This window comes from Vigna radiata, chromosome 1, assembly GCF_000741045.1.
Source record: "Vigna radiata var. radiata cultivar VC1973A chromosome 1, Vradiata_ver6, whole genome shotgun sequence".
Classification (NCBI taxonomy): Eukaryota; Viridiplantae; Streptophyta; class Magnoliopsida; order Fabales; family Fabaceae; genus Vigna; species Vigna radiata.
The window spans coordinates 29,109,819-29,131,496 of record NC_028351.1 but is presented as its reverse complement, the minus strand read 5'-3'; the positions used below and the strand labels follow the sequence as shown (position 1 = coordinate 29,131,496).

At 37.6% G+C, this 21,678-nt stretch overlaps 2 protein-coding genes across 2 annotated transcripts; one reads left to right on the top strand and one right to left on the bottom strand.

Moving 5' to 3' along the window:
- Positions 1 to 309: 309 nt before the first annotated feature.
- LOC106760988 (uncharacterized mitochondrial protein AtMg00810-like) lies at positions 310 to 1,374 on the bottom strand. The gene has a single exon (XM_014644453.1). It carries the CDS (start codon positions 1,372 to 1,374, stop codon positions 310 to 312), a length of 1,065 nt encoding a protein of 354 aa, XP_014499939.1.
- A 14,566-nt stretch (positions 1,375 to 15,940) lies between these two features.
- On the top strand, positions 15,941 to 18,071 carry LOC106760961. The gene is made up of 5 exons (XM_014644420.2): positions 15,941 to 16,614; positions 16,711 to 16,837; positions 17,007 to 17,196; positions 17,288 to 17,392; positions 17,484 to 18,071. Exons 3-5 carry the CDS (start codon positions 17,194 to 17,196, stop codon positions 17,835 to 17,837), a joined length of 462 nt encoding a protein of 153 aa, XP_014499906.2. The 5' UTR covers positions 15,941 to 16,614; positions 16,711 to 16,837; positions 17,007 to 17,193; the 3' UTR covers positions 17,838 to 18,071.
- Positions 18,072 to 21,678: the final 3,607 nt, after the last annotated feature.

Genomic DNA, 21,678 nt, shown 5'->3' with positions numbered 1-21,678 from the left:
CTCAGAGGAGACTCAGGTATATGAATAATACTTCTGAAATTTTATTAAACTGAATGATATGAGTTTACATCCTTTTATACTGAATGAACTGATTTATGTTTATTTCTAATACTCCTCCTAAACAGAAACATAAAAGGAACAAATTTTATGAAAAAAACCCTCTTTTCACTGATAAAAAAATGATGAAAATCCTAACTCCGACGAATCTCTGCCGTTCTCACCGGTTAAAAACCGGTCAAACCACCTTTTCTGAACAGAACTACACCACAGGACGAAAACCCTAGGTTTTTCGTTACCCCTTTCTTCTGATCAACTTCTGATCTCAACCTTCTCTACTCTGATCTGCTTTCTTAGAGTTAGAAAACGCACTCCTTTCACAACTTTGGTCAATATGTCTGCAATTTGATCTTCAGACTTGCAGTGTTCAACTTCAATCACTCCTTTTCCAACTTGCTCTCTGATGAAATGAAACCAGGTTTCAATGTGTTTGCTCCTACCATGTGAGGTAGGATGCTTGGTCAGATCGATGGCTGACTTGTTATCAACAAGCAGTCTGATCTTTTCTCCTCCTTCAATCTTCAATTCCTTCATCAGTGAGCTAATCCAGGCTGCCTGACAAGTGGCCTCACACACAGCAATATACTCTGCCTCACATGATGACAGAGCTACCACCGGTTCCTTCATAGAATTCCAAGAAATTGGTGCCCCATTTAGAAAAAAAACGTACCCTACTGTACTCCTCCTATCACTCTTGTCTCCACACCAATCAGTGTCAGTGTAAGCAGTGACTCTCACCTCCTCACCTGATCCACACCTAGGCAACAGTATTCCATAACAAGATGTACCTTTTAGATACCTTAGAATCCTTTTAATAGCATTCAGATGAGACAGCCTAGGATTCTGCATATACCTACTGACCAAACCCACACTGAAACTGATATCAGGTCTTGTATTGCACAAGTACCTTAAGCTTCCAACCATTCTCCTATACTCAGTAGGATCTACAACGTCCTCCTCAGGATCTTTTTCCAACCTTATACCAACCTCTGCTGGGGTAATGGCAGAGTTGCAATCAGACATATTAAACCTGTTTAACATGTCCAGAACATATCTGGACTGATGCATCAACATTCCCACATCAGTCTTAGTGAATTCAATTCCCAAAAAATAACTCAACTGACCAAGATCACTCATCTCAAACTCATGTAGCATCTTAGCTTTGAACTGAACAATCCTCTTGCTACAATTCCCTGTAACCAGCATATCATCAACATACAGGCACACAATCACCCTGTCTTCTCTCCCATTCTCCTCATAACACTGGACATACACTCCATGTTCAGAAATGCACTTCTCAAATCCAATATTCCCCATGAAACCATCTATTCTTTGGTTCCAAGCCTTTGGAGCCTGCTTGAGCCCATACAGGGCCTTCCTCAATCTCTATACTTTGTCAGACTATCCCTTGACTTCAAAACCTTGAGGCTGCACAACATAAACTTCTTCCTCTAGGTCTCCATTTAGGAATGCAGACTTTACATCTAATTGATGTAAAGTCCAGTTGTTCTGTACAGCAACTGAAGCTACCAATCTCATAGTCTCCATCCTTGCCACAGGTGCAAACACCTCCCATAATCAATCCCAGCTTGCTGTAAGTAACCTTTGGCCACCAATCTGGCCTTGTACCGAGTCACTACACCTTGTGGATTTATTTTAGACTTATAAATCCATTTCAGTGCAATGGATCTCTTGTTAGGGTGCAAATCTGTCAACTCCCAGGTCTGGTTCTTCTCAATTGAACCAATTTCTTCCTCCATAGCCTTGCACCACCTCTCATCCTTCATAGCTTGTTCAAATTCCACTGGTTCTGCTTCTGCTATTAAAGCAAAATGCATAAAATTCCCTTCTGTTGAGATAGTTGCTTCATAGGCTAGGTCATAGTTTCTCAAGTGTGTTGGCACTTGAGTAACCCGAGAGGACCTCCTAACACTCTCCTCCTTCCTGCATTCCTCTGACTCTGCTGCAGGCTCTCTTACCAGCTCAATGATTGGTACTTCTGTTCTTTTAACTTCCCACTGCCACTGTCCAACCTCATTTATCTTTACATCTCTACTGATTGTAGGAGCTCCTGTTATAGGATCATACAACTTGTATCCACCTGTACTGTGATAACCTATTAAGATCAGTGGGACTCCTCTATCATCCAGCTTCTTCCTCAACTATTCTGGAACATGTTTATAGCATAGGGAACCAAAAATCCTCAGATGCTTGACATATGGCTTCATTCCAGTCTAAACCTCCTCTGGTGTAACTCCATTTAGTCTCTTTGTTGGAGACAAATTCAACACATGTACTGCTGTCATCACAGCCTCTCCCCATAAGAATTTTGGTAAACCCTTGCTTTTCAACATGCATCTCACCATATTTAGGATTGTTCTATTCCTCCTCTCTGCTGCCCCATTGTGTTGAGGCGTGTAGGGAGGAGTTACTTCATGAACTATCCCTTCCCTCTCACAATATTCCTTGAACTCTGTGGAGATATACTCTCCTCCTCCATCATTTCTCAGACTTATCAGTTTCTGTCCACTTTGCATCTCAACCATAGTTTTAAACTTCTGAAACTGCTGAAATACCTCTCCTTTCCTTTTTAACAAGTAGACCCAACATTTTTTGGTCCAATCATCTACAAACAGTACAAAATACCTGCTGCCACCAGGTGTTTCTACTGGCATGGGACCACAAACATCTGAGTACACCAATCCTAGTCTTTCTGCAGATTTCTTAGGCAAAAACTTCTGAACACTACCACGGGTCTGCTTGCATTGAACACACTCTTTGCAAACAGTCCCTGGAACATCTATCTTTGGTAAACCAACCACCATTTTCTTCTGACTCATCATTGACAAATCCTGAAAATTCAGGTGTCCAAACCTTAAATGCCATAGCCACTCATCTCCTTCTTCTGCTGCAGTAAAACAGTGATGATTTACTGCCTCCATTGGCAATTAGAAGGTCCTGTTCTGTGATACTTCAACCTGTATCACCTTTTTCCCATCTTGATTTAAGATGCTAAGAAAATTGTTCTTCATCTTCATCTCATAACCTTTATGAAGTAACTGTCCAAGACTAAGTAAATTAGTCTGCAACCCAGGTACATACAATACCTCTTCAATGACTACTTCTCTACCTCCTTCATCCCTCAACACCACTCTACCAGAACATTCTGCCTCCAAACCTCTGTTATCAGCAAATCTGATCTTTCTATGCTTCACTCCATGAGTTCTCACAAACCAATCCTTTCTTCTCGTCATGTGATTGGAATAGCCAGAGTCAAGGTACCAAACACTACTATCTGGTTGTATCTCATCATCATAGGCCATCAAAATTACTGCCTTTGAATCTGATTCTTCTTCTTGGGCCAGATTGGCCTTCTTCTACGGTTTATTTTTAGCCCCTTCACCACTCCAACAGTCCTTGGCAAAATGACCAAGTCTTTGACAGTTATAACATTTCACTTTCTTTTTATCGAATTTCCAGTCACCTTTCTTCTGATTTTTTGTCTTTCCTGATTCACTGGACTCTTCTCCTTGCTGGTCCTTTGAATCTTTCCCTTTCTTACCTCCTTTTCCTCCTTTCTTGAAGTCTTTTTTCCTTTTCCATTGAGATCTGTCCTGCAGGGCCTGTTCCTGGCACTGTCTACGCTCATTGAGGCGTAACTCATGAGCCTCTAGTGAATGCAGCAACTCCTCCGAACCAATGTCTTCTCTTCTTCTGGTTTCCTCAATGGCAGCTGCTACATAATCGAATCTGGGAGTTAAAGACCTCAAGATTTTGTCAACCATGTATTCATCTGTCATTTTATCACCACAAACTCTCATTTTGTTCACTAGCTGCTGCACTTTGTCAAAATACACTACCACAGTTTCAGTTTCTTCCATAACCAGATTCTCAATTTTCCTCCTAAGTGCTTGCAACTTTACCTTCGCATTCCTATCCCCATCACCGTAGGTTTTCACAAGTATTCCCCAAATCTCCTTTGCCGTGGCTGCACTGGAAATCTTGTTAAAGATTTTTTTGACTTATGCATTGGTATATTAGAAATCTAGCTCTACTGTCTGACTTTTCGAGCATCTTGTGTTCCTTCTTTTGTTCTTGGGTTGCCTTCTCACTCAACTCAGGCACGCCATCTTCAATGANTTCCAACACGTCCTGGAACCCAAACANAGCCCACATCTTGATCCTCCAATCAGCAAACTGCTCCCCATCAAATATAGGTAGCGGTCCCTGAATCCCTCCAAATCCAGCCATCTCAATCTTGCAACTTTCTTTCAGGTTCTTTGATAATCTTTAGCCAAAGTCACCCTCCTTTCTTCTCTGGATACACACAACTACCAGATAAAGAACACAACACCCACTTCACGTACACCCCAAGATTCAAGACCTTGCTCTTGATACCATATTCGGAAAAATGACCCAAGGGTAATACTGTAAAATTGGAAAGAAAAGAAAGTCTGATTAAAAACAGACTCTGCACGTGATCAAGAGAGAGAAGCAAACACTCTGATAGCTTCTAGAGAGAAGCCAGAGCCTCCGATGCTCTGTGAGGATTCCACCGAGGAGCTTCTTTCACACCACCGAACACACACTCNTCTTCACAGGAGTTCAACACATACGCTCGAGGATCAGAGAAAAAACAGACTCACTCAGAGGAGACTCAGGTATATGAATAATACTTCTGAAATTTTATTAAACTGAATGATATGAGTTTACATCCTTTTATACTGAATGAACTGATTTCTGTTTATTTCTAATACTTTGTTCAGCACTTTTCTAAGAGATTGTAGCCAAGATTCTAAATGAATTTACATGACCTGGCCACTTTACCAACTAACACTCTGTACTTTTACTTTCATCTTTCCATCTCTGACATAAGAAGTACATTTCATATTTGTTTTTATGTCATTCAATCTTTGATCTTACTGCTGATTTTTGGGATGCAAATGAAAATAAAGATACCCCCACCTATCTTCTTCTGAGATTTTTATGACAGGAAAATGAACCATCATTTTTCAAAGAATCCTTTTTCTTGGTCTCAGTCTGATGTCTTTTAAGATTTTCAGTTTTCTTTTGGTATAGCATTAAACCTGAGTGAGTTTTCAGCTGTCATATAAATCTTTCTTTTTTGTAAGAAAGATTTGTTTGGGCAAATATTTCTTTCATTCCATATAGNTCGTAGGAAAGGAGTGCCAGATGTTACCATCTTTTGGTTGTATGCTGTTGACTGTGTTCATCTATGTCACACGAACTTTTGTAGTATGGAAGATTATATAACCATCAAAGTTGTGGCCGTTTCTTTTCTAACAAAATAAATAAATACATCAACCAAACACTTATCAAATAGAAAGGACCATACCAAGTGTTACAATTATCTCAACCATGAGATCAATCCCATTGAAATCCTATAAGACCAATACTTTTTAAATTCTCAACTTCACACAGTTGCCAAAATTCTATCTCATCCCAATATATATGATAACTCTTTATCTACTGTTCTTCTTGAAATTTGAGAGACTAGTGTTCTAATAAGATGAACAAAGTAGTTAAGTTTTCTCAATCCTTTCTCTAAACTTTTTATGCATACATGCTTGGTATTAGTTTAACTTTAAAATACTTTCTTAAGTAAGGTTACGGCACATGCTTATTTATTAAAGAGAAGAAAAATAGCAAAAGAATGCAAACCGATAAATGTTACGGTTACTGCTTCATGTGTTTGATTCTCATTTAATTTTCTTGGTTCTTCTTGCTTTCACATGATTAATGCTTTTTTAAGATTAGTTCATGCTTACCCTGCATGCCCCTGCCCTTTTACACTCAGCATAGAAGAAGCCGTTTTTGACCAAGGGAACAACAATTCATGACCTGATTCTTTGTCTCATTGCCCCCTTGCCTTCTTTCATTTAAATAAATAAAATTCATAAATGAGAAAAGGAAGTAGAAGGAGAACTAGAATAGAATAAAAAAATATTTAACAAATATCTCCCACATAGCAACTATCCCTCGTAGCCTTACCTAGCTTGGATATGTTCCTCTCAATAATGCATAGGAATCACGTAAAGATAGCTTGGATATGTTCTAAATAGCTTGTTTCTTGCTTGTTTTGTTGACTATTTTTGTTTTGTCTCCACTATATGTGAAAGTTGTTATGATGTTCCTAATTCAGCTTTAATTGCTTTCTTCATCTGATCTAGATATTTTAATATTGTTTGATCATAATATAAACATTTCTAAGTCTGATTGTGTTGTTCCCTTATACAAGTTGTTGCAGAAATTTGTTATCAAACGTGCAGCCCACTAGCCATTGGTCTCTTGACTGTGATTTCGAAGCTGCTTCTTGACCAAATTTGGTTTGTCACAGGTAATTAAATAACTATTGTGATTGCAATTGTGATTATGTATATTTATGTGTGTACTAGACTGTTTGAACTTAAGCTCACATTGAAATGATGGATGACTTGTTTTTAGATGTTTTATTTATCTTGAAACTGAACAAGACATAGGTGGAGACTTGTAGGATAAGAATATGTAGTGTTGATGTCAAATCCTATGGTAGTACCTACATGTGTAAGTATTTGTAAGTACTCTATAAAAAGAGGACTTCATTATAGTAATAATACTTAGCACGACTCTTATTGCATGCCTATGGCAATAGTCAATGTGTAATTACTTTATAAAAGAGGACTTCACTACAATAACAATACTCAGCATGACCCTTATTGCATGCCTATGACAGTAGTTAATGTGTAAGTACTCTATAAAAGAGGACTTCACTACAATAATAATACTCAACATGACCCTTATTGCATGACTATGATATTAGTATTCAAATTGCCTTCCATGTATGACTTAAGTAGTAATAAGTTTATTACTTATGTCACATGTGTTGGGGCAAATGGACAAGTGTACTGAGTCGTGAAAGTAATATAAAATGGTAAGACCAAGTATCGTATCCTAGAGGACTCTCGGCGCTGAACAATTGTGTGAAAAAAAGATTAATTAAGACTTAAAATAAAAGAGATCATGTGTTTGTATTGCAAAAAGAATAAAATAAAGCAAAATAAAATTGATCAGTGGCAAAAGAGCACAAAGATGAATGAAGGTTGATTTATATGAGATGGGTATGTTGTTGGGGTTAGATTTCACCAAGTTCCCTCTCATGTATATAAGAATTCTTCCTTATTCATTAATGCCAACGTCCCTCACTAAACCACTAAACCACTTAAGCATTCCCGGTAAAAAGATGTGAAGATCAAAAGGTTAAGACGACTAAGACTCATATCCTCATCCCTGAGCAATATAACCCTTAGGAGTAATTCAACAAGGACCTGAATTGAAAGGAACCTCCCGACACTCATGCAACTCAAAGATAACGCTATTGTATAAGAGAGAATAAAACAAATGAATTACTCTAACAATTAATGAAACAAAACATATGAAATTAAGAATCAATTCAAATACATGAGAGTTTACAAGGTTACATCATTCCCCAACAACAAATAGAAATTAGTTTCCCATAGACATGGGGGAACTCTATGAATAATGGAAGAAAAGAAAAAAATGGAAGATTTAGAATAGGCTAAGTGTGTATTGCTATGCTCTCTTCTGTCAGGGATGCAAAACCTAGAGCCCCAGGGTCTTTTAAATAGTGTCAGACACGTCCCAAAGTGCGGCCTGGTCTGAAAGAATCAAATCAGAGCAGAATCAGGGCCTGCTCCATGTGAAATCACGCTCAAGCGTCGCAGGGAGCTCGCCCAGGCGTGAATTGGGGTTCATGTTGGGCTTGGGCATCATTTTTGGATGCCCAAGCTTCGAGCGTCCGTCGCCCAGGCGTTGGGGCCACCGCCCGGGCGACCAGCGGTGATTCTGCTAGCGTAGTTTTCTCGTTCCTGTCGCTTGGGCTTCGGGTTTTCCCTCTTCTTGGTGCCTTTTTTACCCCTTTTGAGCTCCATCTTCTATACTTTTCACTTCTTCTTCCAGTATTCCTTCAATCTCTGTCAAAACAAGGGGAATTTGTTAGAAAACTGTTGAAATTGACCTCAACTCTCTTATTCACACAATTTATTGAAAACTCATGAGTCCAAGCAAGTTTATAAGTAAAAAAGGGTGCTTTTAGTATCAAAATCACATAGCAAATAACAGTGTTTCAAACCGTTATCACAACCCCAAACTTAGAACTTTGCTTGTCCTCAAGAAAACAAAGTGCAACTCACTTTTCAGAACAATCACTACAATGACTCAACCTTTTTCAAAAACTTTTTAAAGACAAGGAATCACTTTTATCTATTTCAGCATAAGATTTCAGTAAGGTTGCGCAGATGCTTCAATTCAATCATGCTCAATGTGATGCATTTTCAACAGGTGTTATCCTTAAGAGTGATCAATCAACCAAGCAGAGATGCAATCAGAAATTCAGAGAACTATTCCTCACCAGGTGCCTGGTGTAGTGTTTCACTCTGTTATCACAATGTCACACAAATTAATTTTGCCTTTCATTTAACCACAATCAAACATACTCACAAGCAGGATATCATCACAAGGGCTTTTCATGGCTTGTAACTTGGCTGGGCTAAGAAGGAAATTGGTTTTTCTGGTAAGCAAAGTTCCTTGAGTTAAGAGAGACATTTGTGAATTCCTCTTTCAAGAACAACTCTATTTTCTTTTTCCCAGCCTTCCCTTGCAGTGAGCTTTTTCTTTTTCTTCTTGAATTTTTTTTTCTCACTTTTTATTTTCTTTTTTGCCTTTGTCTTGCTTGTTCTTTTGATTGCTCATTGCCTAGAGAGGTAAGTTGTTTCCTGGTAACCTCAAACTTTAACCTTTATCAGTACGTCATCAAATGTTCTCACTTAACTCAAGGTAAAGATTTTTCAAAAAGGTTTTTCATGACATACATCAGGCTCAAGGTTAAAAGGTTAGAATAAATTGTTCTCTTTTCAGTGGGCAAAAATATTTTGATGGCCAAAAGAATAAGGGTAACAAAAGATGTCCTTGATCATGTAGAACCGGCAGGCAAGTAGTTCAATCACAAAAAATTTGGGCTAAATCATTCATGCTTCCAAAGTGACAACAATTATTTAAAAATAACTCTGAAGCTCAAAACTCACACAGGTAAACTCACAAGTTCTCAAATCCAGAAAAACAACCTGCTCAGTACTTTAATCAAACTTTATTTCAAGCACCTATCTTACAATTTTATCATCATGCATCCTCTCAACTTCAATCAAACACTAGAATTTTCAAAAAGCAAGCTTATCACACAAAACAAAGCAGAGTTGAATCAAAGCAGTTTATTTCATTCAAGCAGAGCACAATAAAAATAAAATAAAAGAAAACACACATTAAAACCAAAAATAAAAATTAAAAAGTAAAGGTTCAGAGCACTGAGTTGCCTCTCAGCAAACGCTTCTTTAACGTCACTAGCTTGACCCAATAAGCTCGTGTCACATCAACCAACTGCATGAATGTGGAGAGGCGCTCCACCTCACCACTCAAGTAGTGCTTAAGGCGTTGTCCATTGACTATCTAGCTTCTTTGTGGGTCTTCAGCAACTGGGTCTGTCAACTCAACTACTCCATGGGGAAGAACATTTTTTATTAAGAACGGGCCTGACCACTTGGACTTCAACTTTCCTGGGAAAAGTTTTAGTCGAGAGTTGAACAACAACACCTGCTGTCCTAGAGTGAAGACCCTTTTGACCAACTTCTTATCATGGTAATACTTCACCTTTTCTTTGTAATTTTTAGAAGACTCATAGGCGTGCAGCCTCAACTCCTCAAGCTCAATAATCTGCCTTCTTCTCTTCTCTGTAGTGTCTCCAGGATCAAAATTCAGGAATTTTAATGCCCATAATGCTCTGTGTTCCATCTCCATGGGCAAGTGACAGGCTTTTCCATATACCATTTGGAAGGGAGACAACACAATGGTTGTCTTCATTGCAGTTCTGTATGCCCAAAGGGCATCATCTAACCTTTGAGACCAATCCTTTCTTGAAGTTGTGACTGTCTTTTCCAGGATTCTCTTGATCTCCCTGTTTGAAACTTCAGCTTGCCCGTTTGTTTGAGGATGGTATGGTGTGACCACCTTATGTCTCACGCCATAGTGTTTTAGTACTTTCGCAAGCTGGTAGTTGCAAAAGTGAGATCCTCCATCACTGATGAGCACTCTGGGTGTTCCAAATCTGGCGAAGATTTGTCTTTTCAAAAATTTAATGATAGTGTTGACGTCATTTTTAGGACAAGTCAGTGCTTCCACCCACTTTCTTACATAATCAACTGCCACCAATATATATTCATTGTTAAAGGATGGTGGAAAGGGTCCAACAAAGTCCATCCCCCAACAGTAAAAAACTTCAACTTCCAAAATGCCTTGCAGTGGCATCTAATGACGTCTGGAGATGGTTCCTGTTCTTTGACATTTATCACAGTTCATTGCATGGTTATGAGCATCTTTAAAAAAAGTTGGCCAATAAAATCCTAACTGCAGTACCTTTGCGGCTGTCCTTTCTCCGCTAAAATGTCCCCCATAGGGTGAGTCATGGCAGTGCCATAAAATTCCTTCCACTTCTTCTTTAGTCACACAACGCCTTAGAAGATTATCTGCTCCAATTTTGAAGAGGTAAGGATCATCCCAAACAAACTATTTAGCATCATGCAAAAAAAATTTTCTTTGTTCCCAGGTGAGATCTTCTGGGATGACTCCTGCAGCTTTGAAATTGGCCATGTCAGCAAACCACGGCCTTTGCTGAATATACATAAGTGTCTCATCTGATAAGGACTCCCAAATTTTTATTTGCATGTGACTTCATCATTCACCAACCGGGATAAATGGTCGGCAATTACATTTTCACTTCCCTTTTTGTCACGGATTTCCACATCAAATTCTTGCAGTAAAAGTACCCATTTGATCAATCATGGTTTGGAATCTGGTTTGGCTAGCAAAAATTTTATAGTCGCATGGTCAGTGTAGACAATCACCTTAGACCCAATGAGATATGATCTAAATTTTTCCAAAGAATACACAATAGCAAGAAGTTCCTTCTCTGTGGTAGATCTTTTGAGTACAATATCCAGGTTTGATAAACACTGATGAAAGAATTGCCAAAGACTGAGAAATCATCCATGAAGACCTCAATGCATTTTTCTATTAAATTTGAAAAATTTGCCTACATGCATCTCTGGAAAGTGGCTGAGGCATTACATAATCCAAATGACATTTTTCTGTAGGCAAAAATTCCAAAAGTACAAGTGAAAGTCGATTTTTCCTGGTCTTTAAGATCCACCACAATTTGGTTATACCCTGAATATCCATCTAGAAAACAATAGAAAGCCTGACTTGCCAATCTCTCCAACATTTGATCCATGAAAGGAAGAGGAAAGTGACCTTTTCTTGTAGCATTGTTTAGCTTCCTGTAATCAATACATATCCTGCATCTAGTAACAGTCCTTGTGGGAATTAGTTCATTTTTTTCATTGTAGATAACTGTCATTCCCCCTTTCTTTGGTACCACCTGTATTGGGCTTACCCATGTACTGTCAGAGATAGGATAAATAATTCCAGCTTCAAGTAGCTTTAACACTTCTTTTCTTACTTCATTTTTCATCACTGGTCTTTGCGGTTGAGCCACTGGTTTGTAGTCATCTTCCATGAATATTTTATGCATGCAATAAGTTGGGCTTATGCCTTTGAGATCTGAGATTGACCATCCAATAACCCTTTTGTTGGCTTTGAGCACTTCCATTAATTTTTCTTCTTCCTTGGGGGAGAGAGAATTGCTGATGATGACTGGCTTGTTTCCCCCTTCTTCTAAAAACACATATTTCAAGTGAGGAGGTAACATTTTCAGCTCTGGTTTTCTTTCCTTGACTTTTTCCTCTGAGTTCAAGGAAGGGATCTCCTTTAATTCTTCAATGTTATCCAAGCCTTCCCCAGTCATTTTTTTCGTAATTATCATCAAGAGTTTCTTCCAGAGAGGGGATATTACATACCTCATTTTCTTGAATCATGCATAATTTGTCAAGAGTGTCAAGATGAAAACAATCTTTATCGTCTTTTGGATGAGACATGGCTTGGAAGACATCAAAATTCACTTCTTCGTCTTGCACTCTCACCTTTAGCTTGCCATTTTCCACATCAATTAGAACTCTTGCAGTCTTCATGAAAGGTATCCCAAGAATCAAAGGAACATTCACATCTTTTTCCATCTCCATGATAACAAAATCTACAGGAAACATTAACTTGTCTACTTTTACCAATACGTCCTCTGTTATCCCATAAGGATATTTTAGAGATTTGTCTGCTAGTTGGAGAGTCATCCTGGTAGGCTTAAGTTCCAAGCCTTCCATCTTTTTAAACATGGAAAGTGGCATGAGATTAATATTGGCTCCCAAATCAATTAGTGCTTTTCCAACAGAGATGTTCCCCATAGTGCAAGGGATAGTGAAACTTCCTGGATCCTTCAATTTGGGAGGGATTGACTTTTGAATGATGGTGTTGCAGTTTCCCTGTACTTCAATTGTTTCCTCTTCAATGTACTTTCTTTTTTTAGAGAGGAGTTCCTTCAAAAATTTTGCATATGAAGGCATTCGCTGCAAGGCTTCTAAGAAAGGTATGTTGATCTTTAGTTTCTTGAAGATCTCCATGAAGCGGTCAAACTCCTTTTCTTTTTCCTTTCTAGAGTACTTTCTTGTAGAGTCGTCAAAATGGGTCACAACCCACGGGTCAACCCGGCCCGTCACGGGTTCGGGCCGGGTTGGGTTTGAAAAATACAACCCATCTATATGCGGGTCAGATTTCAACCCGGCTCATGCGGGTTGAACCTGTGATGAGCCGGGTTGGCCCACCAACCCACCTACCTAATTTTATTTTTTTAATTTATTATTTTATTTATGAAACCCTAAAATATAAAATACTCTCTTCACTCACTATATATACCAAAAAAGTAACCTTTGCTCTCATAAATCACTCTCACGGTACTTGTTCTCATTTGACGGTGCTCTCACTCTCACTTCACTAAAATTATTCAAGGAGCAGGTAAAACACCCTTTCTTTTTTCTTCTCTTTTCTCCACATTTTTGTTTTCTCACTTCTCTTTCTTTTTTTTTTTCAAAAACCCTATAATGACAAAAATAAGGGTTTGCGAATTTGTTTTTTGTTGTGGGAGATTTGAAGACACGGAATGATTTTTTTCCTGTTCTGACATGCTTGTATCAGAGTTTGTTCATTTTATTTAAACAATTTGAAGTTGTTTTTGATATCTTTGAATTTGGGAAATTATGTTATAAATTAAACTATTATTTTTTTGTTGATGTTGTTGAGTACTGGTTCTTTTTTGATATCTTTGAATTTGGATTATATTGTACTTTTTATTATTATTTTGAATTGTCTTTAACATAATTTTTTGGGAGTGAAATTTGTTTAAATTTAAATTAGAGAAAGTTTGAGTATTTTTTATTTTAAAAAAATGTAATTAAATGAGCTAGTGAGCCAACCCGTTTACCCACCAACCCGTGGTGGGTCGGGCCGAGTTCAAGTTTCTCTGGCTCGCTAATAAATGAGCCGGGTTGGGTTGGCTCACTAAGTGACCAACCCGTGATGGGTCGGACCGGGTCGGACCGGGTTACCCGTTTTGACAGCTCTACTTTCTTGGGTAAGGAAGGGATTTTTCAAAAACTTCTTTCTTTATTCTCTCATTCTCTTCCTCACTCATTTTTTCTTTTTCTCTCCTCTCACTCTCTTGTTTTTCACTCTCTTTTTCATATTTTTCTTTTTCTCTCAATCTCTCTTTTTCTTCTTGTTCTTCTCTCTCATATTCTCTTACCCTTTCTTTTTTTTTTTCTCTCATTTAACACTCTTCCACTTCTAGTGACAACTGCCTTGCAATCCTTTTGAGGCCTCTTGTTGTTTTTGATATCATTCAGCCTCTGACTTGTGAACCTGCAATGTGCCTCTATATTTTGTGATGAGGCCTGAATGTTTTTTCGAAACGAGAGAGATTCCTTCATGAACTATTGGAGAGTCTCTTCAAGCTTTATAGTGCTGCTAGCTTGTGGTGGTCTATTGAATAGTCCACCTGTTTGCTCAGATTGAGATTGGTTTATGCTTGAGTGAGATCCCCACCAGTGGTTGAAATTTCCTTGAATTTTCTTGCATTCTACACAAAATTCTTAGAGAGATTGTTAGTATATAAAAAAATAAAAATATGGGAATTGAAAAATAAAAATAAATTAGGGAAAAATAAAAATAAAAATAAAATAAAGTCAAAATTAATCAAGAATCACACAAATAGAATAACTTAAACTGTGATTCCCCGGCAACGACGCCAAAAACTTGTTGGGGCAAATTGGCAAGTGTACCGAGTCGCGCATGTAATATAAAATGGTAAGACCAAGTATCGTATCCCAGAGGACTCTCGGCGCTGAACAATTGTGTGAAAACAAGATTAATTAAGACTTAAAATAAAAGAGATCATGTGTTTGTATTGAATAAAGAATAAAATAAAGCAAAATAAAATTGATCAATGGCAAAAGAGGACAAAGATGAATGAAGGTTGATTTATATGAGATGAGTATGTTGTTGGGGTTAGATTTCACCAAGTTCCCTCTCATGTATATAAGAATTCTTCTTTATTCATTAATGCCAACGTCCCTCACTAAACCACTTAAACCCAATCCCTCGGTAAATAAGCCTGTCCCTAATTACTAGTTCATACAATTCCTAGTATTCCTATTAAAAAGATATGAAGATCAAGAGGTTAAGACGACAAAGACTCAAACCTTCATCCTTGAGCAATATAACCCTTAGGAGTAATTCAACAAGGACCTGAATTGAAAGGAACCTCCCGGCACTCATGCAATTCATAGATAATGCTATTGTATAAGCAAGAATAAAACAGATGAATTACTCTAACAATTAATGAAAAAAAGCATATGAAATTAAGAATCAATTCAAATACATGATAGTTTACAAGGTTACATTATTCCCCCAAAACAAATAGAAATTAGTTCCCCATAGACATGGGGGACTCTATGAATAATGGAAGAAAAGAAAAAAAATGGAAGATTTAGAATAGGCTAAGAGTGTATTGCTATGCTCTCTTCTGTCAGGGATGCAAAACCTAGAGCCCCAGGGTCCTTTAAATAGTGTCAGACGCGTCCCAAAGTGCGGCCCGGTCTGAAAGAATCAAATCAGAGGAGAAACAGGGCCTGATCCACGTGAAATCACGCTCAAGCGTTGTAGGGAGCTCGCCCAGACGTGAATTGGGGTTCATGTTGGGCTTGGGCGTCATTTTTGGACGCCCAAGCTTCGAGTGTCCGTCGCCCGGGCGTTGGGGCCACCGCTCGGGCAACCAGCGGTGATTTTGCTAGCGCAGTTTTCTCGTTCTTGTCGCTTGGGCTTTGGGTTTTCCCTCTTCTTGGTGCCTTTTTGACCCCTTTTGAGCTCCATCTTCTATACTTTTTACTTCTTTTTCCAGTATTCCTTCAATCTCTGTCAAAACAAGGGGAATTTGTTAGAAAACTGTTGAATTTGACCTCAACTCTCTTTTTCACACAATTTATTGAAAACTCATGAGTCCAAGCAAGTTTGTAAGTGAAAAAAGGGTGCTTTTAGTATCAAAATCACATAGCCATTTACCCATATCCAACATTTTGTAACATTGACAAACATGGTTGGTGTGTTGCAANACAAACCAAGCCTAGGGGTCTCATTGAGTCAAATGATGTCGAAGACGATATCCCATTCCAAGTAGATGAAATGACACATGGAAATGAAATTATTAAAGTTGAAGGTGTATCTGCATTGCAAGACTTCGATGGTGATGCTGAAGAGTTAGAAGGACAAATACAAGAACATGAAGAAGAAGGAGAAGAAGAAGAGGAAGAACAAGACAACGAAGAAGAAGAACTTGAAGATGATGAAGAAGACGATGATGAAGATGATGATGATTATGATGATCATAGTGACGCATCAAACAACGATGACAATGAGGATGATGAGGACAATTGAATTAATTAAATGCTTGTATTTTGACATGTTTATGATTCACGATTATATAAAATTAATTCATTTATTTAATACCAATTATGTACTTTGCGTTTAGTTGTCTATTTATTTATATATTTTAAATTACAGTAATGTCAGCACAGGAGCCTTCACGCCCTGACAAGGGCAAGATGGTAAAAAGGCTAGGAAGGCGAAGTACATTATTAGAGTTCCTTCGACGATACCATTTTCAAGTGCTAGTACTTCACCAGACGTTGGCTCACGTCCACCACCCCCTTCTACGATGCCCTCACCTTTTGTCGGGCCCACACCTCCTACTATAGGGCCCACACCTTCTTCTATAGGGCCCACTCCTTCAGTTGTTGGGCCCACATCTCCTACTGTAGTGCCCACTCCTTCAGTTGTAGGGCCCACACCATATATTCATCCCTCTCCTATCCCCACACCATCTTCTGTACCATCTCCAGATGTACACCAGCCATCTGTTGATCCTGCTGATCCTGCTGATTTGGGTGATCCTGCTCCTCATGATTAACCATTCATTGAGCCATGTGGAAAAGGGTAATACCATATATTCTTCTTAGTCTTGTATTTTGCATTAAATTGTTGATCTTACTATGGTTGTACATTCATAACTTTCTTACATTCATATTTCAGGTTTCTTCCTTCTAGAGTTGCTTCATAGGCCATCATTAGGTCTTTTAAGCAACAATTTCTTCAGCCCTAGGCATCGTGGGGAGTAATCCCTGAAGAGGACAAAAAACTGATTTGGGAGAGATTTAAGGTAAAACATTGTGTTACTTAATCATGTTTCATCACCATATTCAAATAGGAATTTCATTTGCTTTATTTTAATATTATCTATTGTAATAGCAAAAGGTGCAGTAGCATGAAGTTCAAATTCATAAAAAAATTAACATGAAAGCATCTCACCCATTATAAAAAATGTTTAGAGATACTCGGATCACAGGACAACGCCCTCATTGGGTGGGGGAGCACATATGGAATTCATTGTTGACGCATTGGAATACGCCACAGTACCGCATTAAATGTGGTACTGCCCAGAAAAATAGGGCATCAGAAAAAGGTGGTGTACTGCATACTGGAGGATCCATCAGTACACATGAACATGCAATTCGTATGGTAAAAATCTTGATTCTTTTCTTATCAATAACTCTATAATCATGTACTTTGAAATTAATATGTGTCATTCGTATGTTTTAAAATATTACAGGCAGTGACACTTGGACGGGTTGTTCATGTTGATGAGGTCTTTAGACAAACTCATATTCGCAAGGGGACTGGCGAATATGTTGATGAAAGGTCTCACAAGACCATTGTAAGTAAACTTTTTAACAACATTCAATTTTGTACTCTTTTTTTCACACTTTCAAATTCATGTTACTGACGTTTTCTATCTTATTTAACAGGAAGATTTTTTTGCGAGATTGACACAGGCGAGACCAGAGGGGGGATCTGGTCCTGATGGTTACTCTAGAGTAGATGCAGATGAAGAAATGATCAGGACCCAATGCTGGGTTGATACCGTCCGGGGAAAGAAGAAAGGACGACTGTATGGGGAAGGACAACTTGCCTCTCATTATAGTGCTGGAAGAGGAGGCATATTCAGACATCAACCATCTACCTCTAGCACATTTGACCCCAACAATGTCGTTAGTAAAGACGCTTATGATTCACTTCTAGCCAGATTTGAAAATCTGGAAAATCTGGTTAGGACGTTGGTACCTCTGCAGGGACATACTGCCCCATTATCATCCCAGTAGCCATACCTACCTCAGCAGCCTCCCCAGACCACACCAGTGCAAGACGATGACTCTGATGATCCTGATGATTATGATGGGTTTTGATATTTAGGAACTTTTGAAAAGATCTAATTAGGTTTTCTTTTTTAAGAACTTTTTTTTGACATTAGAAACTTTTCAAACTTTAAAGTGATATTAAAGTTAGTCTTTTATTATCAAACTTTGTTTTGTATTTAGGAACTTTTGAAACATAGAATGAACGAAGTTTTCTTGATGAATATTAAATGATTGCATTGGAATTGCCTGGATGAATTGGCTGGCTAAATTGGTGTGTGGGTTTAATTGTTTATTTGCATTAAATTGATGTTTGGCTGGCTGCCTGAATTGTGTATTTGCAAATTTTTATGTATAATGCAGGAGTAAATTGAACATTGAAAAAAAGTGTATATTACTGACGGCCCCTACCCATCGGTAAATCCTATTCCAACCCGCATACATTACTGACGGCCTTGAGCCGTCTCAAAATAGATCGTTTTTCGCCTAACATTACCGAGGGCCTTTGCCCCTCGGTATTACCGACGAACTAGTGGCCTTCGATATTAAAGCCGTCGGTAATACCGAAGGCCACGAGGCCGTCGGTAATGTTTCTGACACGCAAATTACCGACGGCTTTTGGGCTGTCTGATGGGCTGTCGCGGCCCATACAAATTTGATTGCAATTTAGAACTGCAGTATAGCTAGGAAATGACTCCTAGGTTATCTCTCAAGGACCAACTATGGTTCGAGACTTAGGTCTAACACAGTGAGGGGAGGGGGGTTGAAAGTGTTTGAGACGAGAATTAAACTCAATTAAAATGCATGGAAATTAAACACAACCGAATAAGATAGAAAACATTTTACATAGACAATTATCTAGCACAACTAAAATATTCAAATGCATCACTTAATTAAGAAGATGAAAAACAACTCAAAATACAAGACAAAATATTTAAACGCAAAAGAAATAAAATGCACCATACTCTCAAAGAAATTAATGCAACTCCTAAATATATATATATATATATATATATATATATATATATATTATAAAAGAAAACAAGTTTCGGTTGATGTATCAAGAAAGAAAAATATAAGGAAACTTTTTTATAACAAACCGTGACCAAATGAATCACGCCTCTGCACCATAATCTTAAAAGCAAGGAAGTGCATGGAGAAGAAAATTTTGGTGCAAAGTTCCATGAACCATTGAACCCAATAAATAAACAATTAAAAAAAAACGTAAGAGCTTAAATGGGATTGCTAGAGTGACGTTCAGCTAGGAAATTAAAAAGCTTTAAACATTAATCCAAAGATGAAATGATGTGTGCATGCTGCAACNTATTCAAATGCATCACTTAATTAAGAAGATGAAAAACAACTCAAAATACAAGACAAAATATTTAAACGCAAAAGAAATAAAATGCACCATACTCTTAAAGAAATTAATCAACTCCTAAATATATATAAATAAATATATATATATATATATATATATATATATATATATATATATATATATATATATATTATAAAAGAAAACAAGTTTCGGTTCATGTATCAAGAAAGAAAAAAATAAGGAAATTTTTTTATAACAAACCGTGACCAAATGAATCACGCCTCTGCACCATAATTTTAAAAGCAAGGAAGTGCATGGAGAAGAAAATTTTGGTGCAAAGTTCCATGAACCATTGAACCCAATAAATAAACAATTAAAAAAAAACGTAAGAGCTTAAATGGGATTGCTGGAAGTGACATTCAGCTAGGAAATTAAAAAGCTTTAAACATTAATCCAAAGATGAAATGATGTGTGCGTGCTGCAACAGCTAGCTTCATTCAAAAAATAAAATCACCACTTCTTCCATTCAACAAAATGAGAACAACGTTGCACCAAGAAAAGAAAAAGTAATTTGATAAAAAAAAAAACGTGAAACAAGCTGCTGAATCACCGTGTGCTTCTAAGAAAATAGAATGTACTTCCAAAGAGCCATCACCGTTTATGCTTTAAAATATATGCTGGACATAAATCCTTGAGACCATCAGTGCAGCGCTTCTCCCCTCATCCAAAATCCATCACGGTTGACATCTTTTTAAATCAAAAAATGCTCTCCCAAAATAACGTTTCCAGCCTCCTCTCTTTTTTTCAATTGCCGAGAGCTGTCCAGAGAAAAATAAATGACGGCTCCTGGAATCTTCCTAGGACCAAGTGTGTCAAAAATAGGGTGGGGTCCACCCTCTTTGCAAAACCCTAGGTGCCATGTCATGTTTCCCATTTGGGCTCAAACTATTTTGCCAAAAATTGGCCTAATGTTTACAAGTTTAATTAAAAACTATCTAGACTACTAAGTTTCAAAGTAATTAAATTTGAAATGTCTATGACAAGAGTCTTGAATTATTTTGTCTCCTCCAAATGTCCCAAATTGTGTTTCCAAAATTTTCCCTGCAAATAATTAGGTCAGAAAATTCAAATTAATTAAAATTAGAATTTCCGGTCAAATTAAGCATATTTAGGAAAAACAGGAAAATACCGGAAAATTAAGCACAATTCCCTGATTAATTTTAGCACAATAAACTAAGTAAAGTCGAGAAAATATTGATTCATCAAAATAGACCACACTTAGTCTTTTGCACTCCTGGGCAAAACCAAGACGAAAATCAGGGAACAGTTCAACGGACATCAGGGAATTGACACAAACTCAACAGACAGACGACAAAGACTCACAATGAAAGAAACAAACAGAATTACACAATTCTCAAGAAATCTGGACAAAGATAAGAAGTAGAAAATATCCAACACTGAATCAGAGAAAACAGATACTCAGAGAAATCATCCAAGCAATTCAAGACATGGCAAAATGATCAATCAATTCAAGAGATGAATCAAAAGCAACAGAACCTCACAGATGCACTATCAGTGTTTCTCTCAAGTGTCTAGGGTAAACGGTGTCAACTCAATGTACTCAAGAAAGCAAACACAAACAGACTTGGCAAGCCTCTAAAATCAACACTCAAAAACATATGCATGTTCAAATCAAAAGGTCTTTTATAGGTGAAATAGGGCCAAGGAAAAGGGAGGATAAATATGGATGAGAAGCTTCAAACCAAAAGGAATAGAGGAGAAATGGGGAACAAGTGAAAATACAATTACAAAATTGATCTATAAATTCTAATCTACTAAATTAAAATTTAATTAATTCTAAATTGTCTTTGTGGAGAGTCTTGAATTTATTTTGTCTCTTTCCCAATGCTCCAAATTGTTTGTCCAAAATTTTCCCTGAAAATAATAATGCAAATAATTAGCTCAGAAAATTCAAATTGATTAAAATTAGAATTTCCGGTCAAATTAAGCACAATTAGCAGAAACGGGAAAATACCAGACATTTAAGCATAATTCTCTGATTAATTCTAGCACAATAAACTAAGTAAAGTCGAGAAAATATTGACTCATCAAAATAGACCACACGTAGTCTTTTGCACTCCTGGGCAAAATCAAGACGAAAATCGGGGAACAGTTCAAAAGGCATCAGGGAATTGACACAGACTCAGCAGACAGAATTACAGTCCTCAAGAAATCTGGACAAAGAAAGGAGGTAGACAGCATCCAACTCAGAATCAAGGAAAGTAGATACTCACGGAAATCATCGAAGCAATTCCAAGAATGGCAAACTAATCAATCAGTTTAAGAGGTGAATCAAAAGCAACAGAACCTCACAGATGCACACTATCAGTTTTTCTCTCAAGTGTTTAAGATAAATCAATGTCACTCAATGCACTCAAGAAAGCAAACACAAATAGACTTGGCAAGCCTCTAATATCAACACTCAAA

What these genes read in the sequence shown, in the direction of transcription:
- LOC106760988 (XM_014644453.1), bottom strand. Translation starts at nt 1,374, where the DNA reads ATGGGGAATATTGGATTTGAGAAGTGCATTTCTGAACATGGAGTGTAT.
- LOC106760961 (XM_014644420.2), top strand. An exon ending in AAAGGTCTCACAAGACCATT is followed by an intron (nt 17,393 to 17,483) that starts GTAAGTAAACTT and finishes CTTATTTAACAG; the next exon opens with GAAGATTTTTTTGCGAGATT.